The sequence below is a fragment of the Gallinula chloropus genome (genome assembly GCF_964237585.1).
Source record: "Gallinula chloropus genome assembly, chromosome: 21".
Taxonomy (NCBI): Eukaryota; Metazoa; Chordata; class Aves; order Gruiformes; family Rallidae; genus Gallinula; species Gallinula chloropus.
In genome coordinates, this window is record NC_140106.1 from 8066727 (window position 1) to 8078013 (window position 11287).

Below are 11287 nucleotides of genomic sequence, written 5' to 3' on the forward strand. Positions count from 1 at the left end.
GGCTTGGGGTGCCTCAGGCTTACAGCAAAAACATAGAGCTAGGGACAGCGCTGCTCGGGGCCCTTATTTTGAGCTGGGACTCTGCTGGTGCACCAGAAGAATTGGGCACTTTCCCCAGAGAGTTTATAAGGAAACTGCACTGACGGATGCTGACATGGCTCTTTGAACGCCAAAAGGGCGACAGGAATTGCATCAGCTACTGATTTCTGCCATTATGTCCATCTTTTACGTAACTGCTAAACATCCATGAGATGTCAAGTCTCTCCTTCCCCCTCCTCTTTTTCCTCCTTCTCCTTCCTCCCACCACTGCAACAGTTTCCCTGAAAAACGCCACCAATTAAAAAATAAGACAAAGAACGAAACCCCCAAGATCTAAATTTAGCGTCTGCTGTGAATGCCAATAAGCCTGAATGAATTAACTTGGGACGTGTAAAACCCACTTGTCTTTCAACGCCAGCCTCTCCAGCAAAGTGCCCGACATGTTTACCGCTCCCAGAAACACTGCAGTATCCATGCCCACCTCCAGCGCAGAGCCCTTGTGCTGCTCAAACGGATGGCTGCTGCTGCAACCAGTGAGTCTGCCCATCGATGGCACAGGCAGACCCAGTCCTAATGCACTGGGCATCAATTAGGGAAGATACATAAAATATATATCTATCTAAGTGCTGAAAAAACCCCACTGCCTGGACCATTTTAATGATGCTCTGAACGGTCCCGCTGGTAACCGGGTCTGGTGCTGCTGCGGCTGTAACCAACTGTGAGCTCAGTGCGAATCCTCCTGCTCATTTCAACCACCTTGGAGACAAAAGCGCACGCAGCCTGCAGCCCTGCCAGGGCCTGCCAGGGGATCCGTGCGCCTTCACCCCACTGATGCAGTCAAAACAGCACAGCGAGGCATCGATTATCCCCCTCCTTCAAGCGTTACGTCCCCGTAGATCAATTCTGGGTTTATGCAACAGCAAATAAGGCCATAATCTGTTTTTTCCTCTCCCTTATCTCTGCAAGGGAGCCGCATCGGGCGCACGCAGCATCAATCAGAGCGTTCAGCCCTAAGAAAAAATGCGTCACGCTACTTTTGGCCCATGACAGCCATCCAGCAGCAAACCCACTGTTATTCAAACATCGGCTTCTTTTTAAGCTCCACCATTGGACTCTTGGAGGGAAATTATTCCCTCCTTTCCCCCCCTCCCTGCTCCATTTATCCCGCACCAATTCTGCGCAGCCCCTGCTGTCCCCAACCACCGCCTTGAACCTCTCGGCGCAGCGGCTCCTGCGCCAACGCCGCGCTCCACAGCCCCATTCCAGAGCTCAGCTCCCTGCCTCCGAGCCTGGGGAAGCAGCGCTGGGATGGGTGTGACCGCTGCGCCGCTGCCAGGAACGCGCAGCTCCGCGTCAAGGGAAAACACCGACTGGCTCCGACAGCCCGTTAGATGCGGACATCTCGCCTACGTCCCGGGGAGCCGGCGCCCCGGGCCCGCAGTGCCTGCCCTACATCGGCCCCGCTTTACATAACGGCGCCTTCCCTTTTCCCCCAGGACCGCGCCGAGCGGCGCGTTGCGAGAAGCTTCTCGGGGAAGGGAAAGGAGGAAGGAATCCCGCTCCATCCCCAGCGCTGCCCGCCGGGCGTGGGGCCGCGCCCGCTCCCACCACCGGCCGCTCTTCGCCGGGATGGGGCAGGATGGGGATGGAGGGGAGGGGGGGTGCGGGGAAGGCTCCGTCCCCGTCCCGAGGTACCGCCGACCCCCGGAGCTCTCCCGGTAGCGCGGCTCCGCAGGCGATGCTGACCCCCCCACACACACACACCGCCCCCCACTCCCTCCCGCCGCCGCCCCGCATCTCTCCCGACCCCGCGCAATCCGCCGCGCAGCCCCAGCCCAGCCGCGGCACGGGAAGCGCCGCATTAGCCCTGATCTCATTATCCCGCACAGAGCCCGCCGTCGCCCTCCCGGCACACAAAGGGCTTAATCCCCGCGCACCCCTCCCCCCTCCCCTCCGCACCCGACTCACCGTGATCCGCGGGATGTTCTTCTTCCCCTGGTAAGACATCGCGGGGAGTCAGGGCCCGCGCCTGGGGCGGGCTGCGGCTTTGCTGGAGGAGCGGGGCGGCTGCCGCGCCGCTATTGTCTCCCGTGCAGAGCAGCAGCTGCTCCCCGAGCTCCCCGCCGCGGGAGAGGAGGACGCGGATAACGCGACAGAGCGGGAACGAACCCGCCCAGCCCGAACCAGCGAGGAGGGGAGCGGGAGAAGAGAGGACGGGGGGAGGCTCCGCCGGGGAGGGCGCGGCGGGGAGGCGAGCCCTGCTCTCTCCGCAACGGCAGGAAGGGGAGAAGCAGCCTCCCCTGCGCGTCTCCCTTTCTTCCCTCCGCCCGGAGCCCAGCCCCGCGCAGCCCGGCCCAGCCCAGCCCGGCCCAGCCCCGGCCGTGCAGGGAGGGGGCGAGCGCCACCAGCAACAACAGCGGCGGCGGAGAGGCAGCGGCGCATGCGCCACCGGCCGCTCCCCTCCCTCTCCCCGCGGCGGGAGGGGGTTCGAGCAGCTCGGGGCGCCATTGGCCGAGGGCCCGGCGGGGATGCAAATGAGAGGCGGCAGCCGCCCAATAGGGAGAGGAGAAGGCGCCGATATGCAAAGCAGCGCGATGGCGACGTCAGTGCGGGCCCTGCAGCGCCGCGCCCCGCCCGGCGCGGCTGCAAAGCGGCCGCGGGCCGGTGGCACGAAGCCCCTGGGCTGCCTTCAGCTGCAGCCCCGGGAGGGGCGGCGGCCGCCGGCGGAGCCGGTGCGCTGGAAGAGGCGCTGCCCTCCGTCTTCTTTGTCCCGCCCCGCCCGGCCTAGCGCTAAACTGCGGGGAAGGGCAGCACATCGGGGCGGGGGGGAGGAAGGGGGTGAAACCACTCCCGGGCCTTTCATCGCCCGGCGATGCCGCCTCCTGCGCGCCCCCGGCCGGACAATAGAGCCCGGCCACCGGCCTGACGCTCCCCGGCCAGGGAGAGCTGGGCTGGAGCCGCGCTGGCCCGTGCCGCAGCCCCGGTGTCCCGCTCGCCCGCGGGGCCTCCCCGTTTCCCAGCCCCCGACCTCGGGGAAGGAAACGCGTTAAACGGCAGAAGCGACCCCGGTTACCCACAGGGCGCCTGCCCCGCGCCATGGGGAGAGGCGGGATGGATCCCCGCCCAGGGCGTGAGGGCTGCTCCAGCCCAAACCGCACCCGTGGGACCCGGCACCCTCGGGAGATCTCCAATCGCACGCACCCACCTCGGCCCGGAGGTTGTGGCACAGATGAGGCCTGGCACTGACTTACCTTCGCCCCTCAGTCACGGCACACAGAGCAAACCACAAGCTTCTCCGACCACAGGATGCAGAGGCCTTTCCACGCCCGAACGGCTGGTGAAGCCCATGATGTGCACCATGCCAGGAACAGAAACCTTCAGCCTGTTACTGCAGGAAATCAAGGCAACATCTCTTCAAAGAGACAACCATTGGGCCCCTGTCTGTGCATCGGTTCACAAGGGGTATAGAGGAGCAGGGTAAAAGGCTCTTCCCAGGTATAGCTAAGTCATCGGGCAACATTCAACTACCTAAAATGCCAATCAGTTGATATCCAATTAAGTAGCAAATGAAGAAGTGGCCCATGGCAGCAGCAAAATGATTAATCTGTTAGCCTGAAGGGCTTTATTTTGACTCAGCGATCGGAACAGACAATACTAAATGAGTTGCCCGGCCCCTCTCCGGTACGTGCTGGAAGATGTTCTGAGACCTCAGCACATTTTTGCTCAGAACGTGGCAGAAAGCATCTACATCAGACTTCTAAATTTAGGCAGAGCAACTGTTCCTTTTTTCCCTTTAATGCTAGCTTTCCTCCCCAGTTTTGTATCTATCTGAATGGTTCCTTGCCTTTGGTTGCCTTCGGCTATCAGAGGGAGCAAATGCTGCCTCAGGGTTAGAGCATCAAGGCCCCTGGGCAGCTGATCCCAGGCGTGCTGTGTCCACCACCCACCACTTCAAGATGCGGCCCAAGCAGCAGCAACATGATTACAGAGGAACGACCACAGAGATGGGTGCAGGGGACTGTCTGACCCCAGCACTGACTTGCCTCCCAGACCTTGGGCAGGATGTTTCTCCACAGGACACTAAAAGCTGTGGAACGGTGGCACTGGCAGGATAAACTGATGCCCCTTCTGAGGGGTGATGTCATCAGCAGGCTAATATTTCTAATGCTGTCCTTATCTACTCAACAGGAGATATTTTAATGCTGCTTTAACAAGTAATCCTTGCTGCTTACGGGCCTAATTCACAACAGCTCCTGAGCCCTGAATGCATCCCACAATTTGGATCCAATTGTAACTAGGTTCAGAAAGTAATCACGCATCTTGAGGTGACACTTGGCTTTTCCTTCCCATCACCATGATGCAAGAACCTAAGTAGTACAGAATAAAGAGATTAAGAGCTGAAAGATACATGGTCATTCAATATTCAGCACCTCCACAGCACCAAATTCAAAACACCTCCGTACGATTTAGTGCATACCCCAAGGACCAGAGCTGGGCTCCCAGGTGTATCTCCTGGCTCCTTTCCACCAACTGCCAGTACAACCCAATCTTCTTTCCTGTTAGCTACAAGCTAAGAGGTTGTCAAAATACATAATTTAAAACTATTAATGTAGCTGCCAACTGGTGTTATTTAGCCTTGCCAAAGAAAGGCAAGGGATGGGTATTGTCTGCTGTACTAACACACGAGGGGAGGTGAGCAGGAGGGAAGGAGAAGAGCTGTTGAAGCTAACGGACAGTGTTGGGATGAGAACAGTCCCAACAGACTAAGATACACACCTGCATTTTTTTAAAATACTTTTGTGTGTGCAAAAGCTGGTTCGTTCCCCTTGGAAAGCTATTTCACATCTCAATTCCCCCTGCAAGTCAGAATGAGAAAGATTACTCAGGAAGTGTCATGGGCAGGAGTCGGGCCCTAGGTTAAAAGAAGAGACTTGACCTTGCTTCTCAACTCCTCATGGGTTTGTGTCTGGCCCGGCTGTCACAGCAGTGACAGCTCCTGCCACGGTGCTATGGGAGGAGATGGGATTTCTAGATCTTGTTGATGCACTCTGGAGGTCACAGATCCATTAGCACACCTGGCAGGCCGAGCACACTAAAATTAGAAGGTGCCATAGAGAACGAGCACTGCCCAAGCTTCCTTGCCAACAGTTAACGAAGGACAGTGATGAAGGATGGATGACCAGCCCAGCCCTGCTCCAGAACTGCAGCCACTACAGCAGGACCAGCAAGGCTGCTGCAGCCAAGTCCCATCAGCAGGAGAGGAACAGCAAAGGAACATAAATATCTTCAGCTACGCTACATCAGCACTTCTGAGGGCCCTGACAGCACCCCTAAATGGCTGAGCAGGGGAGGAGATGCACAAACCTGAGTGCTTGCCCACTGGCACTGCCAGCATCCACCCCAGCTTTGCTCTGTGCTGGCTGAGTCTCCCTGCCCGTCCGGAGGCTCCGGGGCTGTCGGCCAGCGGATGCACAAGGTTGCCATCAGCCATTTCCACACAGATATCAGCTGGCGTAGGACATCTCTCTGCAGCAGAGACTCGTTTAATGTTAAATGCCTAAATTTGTCTCCTAGAAAGGTCTTGGGGGAAAATGGCACAAGAGTATGAGAGTTTCTGCACAGCGATAATCTATGCTAAAATAAATCATCACAGGCAGAAGTGGAAACCGATTTACATCAGCTCTGAATCTTAACTTTACAGCTTCTGCAGACTGCCATGAGGCATGTGGCAAGGGATTTTATTCCCACTCTGGAATTACTGGATGGTTGGGAAAAAACCCACTAAGAGTCTTTTTCCTCTCTGGATTTTTAGTGTAATTGCGAAAAAATCCTGCAGAATTTCTGCAACACCAGATTGCTTTTACTCTGCCAAACAAGTTTTATCCACAGGGACATTTTGCTATGGAATGATAGAACCTGCAAATGGAAATACACATTTTAAAATGTAACTTGAAGAGGGAGGGGAGATGGATTTAATGCATTCCTGGAAGTACCTGAGCTTCTAGCACTTCACCATCAACGAGCTCTAGATTTCCCTTTAGACTTGCTGGATGCTAATGATCCCCACTCCCCATTGAGGACTCACCCCTGCCAAGGTCAGCAAGGCTTTGGTCAGGACAGAGCCAAAAGAGCTTTCCGGAGTTCACCCATCAGGCCCTGATTTTGTGTGGTGATTCAGCCCACGCCCATCACTGCATCAGCTCCAGGGACTTGAAAGGAGATTCCCATGGATCCAGCAACCCCCTGCATCTTAGGAAGTGCTGGGAGGATTAAATACAGGCTGATTCATGGCAGGAGGAGCGCATCTGTCCTTCCCAGAGAAGATGAAAGAACTGTCCAGTATGAGTCGCTTTAAATTGCAGAGGGGAATTACACTTGCCAGTGGGTACCTTTGGTTTGTTTTCTTAGCTTACAGGGAAAATTTGAAGTGTCATGATATGGAAATGACCATCGAGGTCAAAAATGCTACTATGAGGAGGTAAAACCATGCAGCTTCCCAGAGAACAGGCTGGGGTTGTGAGGGGGGAGACTCACTTTCCAGCCACACAAACAGGTCGATAAAACTATACCTTTGATCTGCAAATTAAAATTAACTTTCCCATTGATTTTGTTTCCTTTAAAACCCCAGGAAACCTTGAGAAGGTTCAGAAATAACCTCCTGAGATGACTGTTACTGTTACAGTGTACTACTTGGAGGAAATGCCCTGAGCATTTCAGGTGTGCTACCATCTTAACTGTCCTTCCACAAGCTCCAGCTGCTGCTCCACAGTTAACCTGGTGGCAGGTTATGGCAGACAGCCCTCTTTGGGGTTCTGGACAGGGGTTGCTCTGTCCTAGGTAGCACATAGCACAAGTGTGCTGTCCTCTCTGAACAATTCACACACTCCTGCTGTGCCCTTTGCTGTAAACACAACATCTTAAAACACAGCCTCTGTGGAACAGCAGCGTGGGACACTGGGGCATCACTGCACCTCCCTTGAGCCAGTGCAGAGTTCAGCACCTCCTGGCCCATGGGAACTCTTGTCCCATGGCTGTTGTCACAGTCGCTTGTGCTGTTTCATAACTTTACAGTAACCTACAGAGCGAAGCATCAGGCTCTCAGCAGCTGCTGTCATTGCTTGTGCCAGCCAGCTTTGCCTGCCTTTGATGCACAGGACAATTGTTACTCCAGGAATGAGAAAATGGGACTCAGAACTCTGTTCTGGTGCTGTGAGATTCATTCCAGAGGTGACCAAAGAACAGGACATCCCCTTTCTGTGTGAATCTTACAGTGAAGAGGTTTGGGTTTAGTAGATCTCCTACAGCTCCCAGATGCAGTCCCTTCTTAGGGTAAGGGAGTTTGTGCAGAGCACACTCACACCTACTCCACACAAGCTTTGCTGCCTCCGACATCACCCAACTTTGTAACACCACCACAGACAGACCCAGAGGTAATGTCCTTAGCACTGGCATGAGGGTGGCAGGTAAAGCTGTGGTCTCACTGTGGCAGGTACCGTACCCATGCCCTGAGACACAGCCTGCATCACACTGTGCTGCTGAAAGACCAGCCCTCTGAGCTGGCTGGGCTCCAAACTGGGAAGGGACATCTGGCCCCAGGTATTTAAGTTTTCCCTCTGGTCTCTAATAATCAGTTATCCCTCTATCAAAGCCCCTTGCTCACTTCTGCATGAGAGAGAATGTCAGTGAATTCCTGACGTAAGACTAACAGACCATGGGGTGTCCAGCACCTTCCAGCCGATGGCTTTGAGAGGGATCTAAGAAGTGAAGAGGCATTTGTGCTCATTATTGTTAGCTTCAGTAATCAAACAATTATGGTCCATTGGAGGAACATGCCAGTCATCCTTCTGCACGATTATTTTGCAAGCAATGATTACCAAAACAAGGCTTTGTAACAAATTAAACTCAGAATTGCATTTCCACTTGTCTGGAACTGCTTCTTTGTTTCACACAACAGTCCCATTAACGCTCCAGTCTATGATTATCTGAGCTCTCAACAACGTCCTGTTACTCATTATTTCTCTCCAGGAGTGAACCATCACGATCCCAAGAGCTTTGAGGTTTTAGCAAGAAGTCCAGTGATGCCCAAGGCTTCATGACACTGTGTTTTGCACCTGATTTGCCTCCTGTCAGTTCTAAAAGTGCTTGCCTAGTGTCAGCTACTTATCTCAGTACAAGGGGACACAGCTCTGTTGGCTGTGAGCGGCAGCGCTCTGCCCTCCCCACAGGGAAAGCCCTCCAGAAGATAAAAAATCGCTTGTCCATCTTGCTTAGTTAATTATTTCAGTGGAGATTGATCCAAGGAATTTCTGTACAGTGACAGAAAGGATGGTTATGTCCTAAACCCACTTTAGATCACTGGCTAAACCACCTCCACCTGTCTCCGTGCCTCCAGTTGATCAGCACCCATCCCATCAGCTCCTGAAATCCCTTAGGTGCTGAAGCAGAGCATGGCCCATCCTCTATGTTGTTTGTTACGTGGGTTGACACAAATGGCAACTATTTCAGCCTCAAGATAAAGAAGCAGTAAGATTTCCAGCCTATTGTGAAATAATCTACACAAGTTATAAATTCAGGACCCTAAAAATTAGAGTCCTGTTCCCTTCCACTGTGAGTCAGACTCTTGTCACATGGAAAGAGGAGAACCTACTGCAGATGTGGTATTAAATGCTTAAGCAGAGGTTTGAAAATCATGGGCCAAATTCAGCTGCAAAACCTCAGAAGCCTTTTAACACCTATCTGAAATGATTTTAATGCACTTAATTTCCTTTAACACCACTTCCTGAGACATTATTTTTCTATACTTTTTTTTCTTTTAAATACACTGAGCTTTAGCTATCACCATGACCAGATTTCTATTAACTACACTGAGGTGAAGCCAGTTTTACCTGCTGAGGATCTAACCACCGATTCAAGCTCCAGATGCAGTTGGCTGGAAAACCATCAAAGCTAAAACACTCCTGCAATAAAGTGCCAGCCATAAGGAGACATTGAGAACGAAAGGCTGCACTTCCCCAACTGCTTACAGCCCCTGACAACACAATCCACTGGCATCGGTGTCACATGAAGCTACCGAGAAACAGGTGGGGTGTTCTGCTCCAGTCCGTTGTGTCATACCCTCAGGTTACAGTTACATGTGTCAGCCTATAAAGCAGAACCAAACCCTGCACTTTTTAAAATATGTGATTATATTTTGTGTGGATTTCTGTTCTCTCACCATGTTGTGCTCACACTGGTTTATTACACTGGTGCCCTTCAGTCACAAAATAATTAATCTTTTCAGAATTATACTTCTGTCTCAGAGGACATCACCACATCAAATTGCCCAAAATAAGTCCTGAAAATGTCCTGAATTGCCAAACCTTTGACTCCCCAAGCCAAAAAGGTACTTGCTCTTTACTCTTGAGATGCACCTGGGTTAGTCCAACAAGACTAATTAATCATGGTAGGTTACTCAGTAGTAACCAAACCACAGGCATCTGTAGTGGGGAACTCTTGTTTGGGTTCCACAAACCCGGTCTGAAGTGTCATGGAACACATCCCACTCCTGATTAAAAGTTAGTGCACAGTGTTTCTCAAAGTCAGGGCCTGCCTTTGCAATCTCACCATCAACAGTGGTTGTTCAGACCTGGAAACATGGCTGGACGGAGCCCTCACCCTACTGGAGAATGAGGCAGCAGCGCAGGGCCTGCCCTGGGGAGGACGAGCCCCCAGTAACATGCCCAGTAACGTTTCACATTTCTCAAAGCAGGAGAAAGTGGTGAATGTTATAAATCCCAGGCAGACTTCTACCCTGTATATGCAGTTCACACTACGAATAAAAATCAGGAGGCACCTCCTAGAAACCGCTCCCAGAAGGACAGACTGCTCCATAAACCCGCTGAGGGACTACTCACAGAAACTCTTTCCCAGTATGCCAGGAGTTATCCGTTTGCTGGTTGGTGCTTCATTCCTTTCCGCTCTTCCAGCCCATGCACAGGAGCCAGCGTTGTCAGAGGAACACACGGAGTATTTCGTGGCTCAGGTCTGAATAAAGCTTGCTCAAATGTGTTTATCCAGGAAAGCCAACGTGTGCGGTCAGCCTGACCTAGGGCTTGAATGGGCTTTGCCTTGGGAAGAGTATAGGCTTTATTACACCATGACACACACAGGGAGTGAGAAAACAGCTTCGGGAGTCTTAAAAGACTGGGAGGAGTTCAGTGGGTTTCTAAGAGAATGCCCCACTCCTGTGAAAGTCCTGAAGCAAAAATTCCCACTGTAGCCAAAGGCCTTGATCAGAATTGGTATTGAAATACAGCTCCCAGGGGTCACTCCAGTCTGTCCTCCCCTGGGAGGAGGGGGCAGGAGTTTCCCCTGGGAGAAGCCAGCAGGGATTAGATCCCTGTAGGTGGAGGCTCACTGATGCTCTTTTGCTAACAACCGCGTCTCTGCTCCGTGCGCTGCATTCACTAGCTGGGTGGGGCATTGTGCTACCCGAGCGCGGGGGGGAATCGCCTAAGAAACAGAAAAGTCAGACTCTATCTCCAAATAGGAAGGCGGGGCGGGGAAAGGGAGGGTGCTTGGGGGTGCGGGGGCTCCCTTCCTCTTCTGCCCTCCTCCCTGTGCACATCCGCACACCTGCAGAGAGCACACGGGTACCATTAGAGGTCTGGCTCTGGTAGAGATGCTGCTGCTTAGAGGAAGATGCTGACTGCCTCGTATGTGCAAGTGCCATTAAAGCAAGGAACTGCAAGGTGGGAAGGATACATCCCCCCTGCAGCCTATCGCGTGTTCAGGCTGCATCTCACACACATATACATGCACCCACCTTGTCATTCAGGTTCTGCAGCGCCTCCTTCCCAGTGGCAGTCCTGATCTCCACCTTTCTCCAGCAATCAACAGATGGTTCCCCTCCCTTCCCGCTCTGCCTGGAATAGACGGACTGAGCATCCGGACCCAGGTGGGCAACATCCTTCTGCTTTGCCACGACTTTGTTAGATCCGCGGCCGACCGAGAGGGAGTCGAAGTCGATGGTCTTGTTCTCCAGGGAGCCTTCCACCGGGCAGAACATGCCACAGAATTTCTGCCGGGGCTTGGGACTGCCCGAGCCCAGGTTTTTGAAGAAGGCCGGCACTTCTTCTTCCTCGCCCTGCCGCCCAGACTGCTTCCTCTCAGCCATGGCTCGTGTGGTCTACCTGCTAAGGGAAGATAATAACAGCGGTAACCAGGAGGTTCCTTCACACACACGAAAGGAGGAAAGGAAAAAAAAAAG

At 53.3% G+C, this 11287-nt stretch overlaps 1 protein-coding gene across 2 annotated transcripts in view; it reads right to left on the bottom strand.

Moving 5' to 3' along the window:
• Positions 1 to 11194, bottom strand: part of DPYSL2 (dihydropyrimidinase like 2) — a gene marked incomplete at its 5' end in the record, with an annotated part of 46185 nt that extends 34991 nt beyond the window's left edge. For both annotated transcript variants that reach the window (XM_084274024.1, XM_084274025.1), the window contains one exon: positions 10844 to 11194. In XM_084274024.1, coding sequence (XP_084130150.1) covers positions 10844 to 11194 — 351 coding nt within the window. The remainder of the gene's footprint in view (positions 1 to 10843) is intronic.
• Between the last annotated feature and the right edge of the window lie 93 nt (positions 11195 to 11287).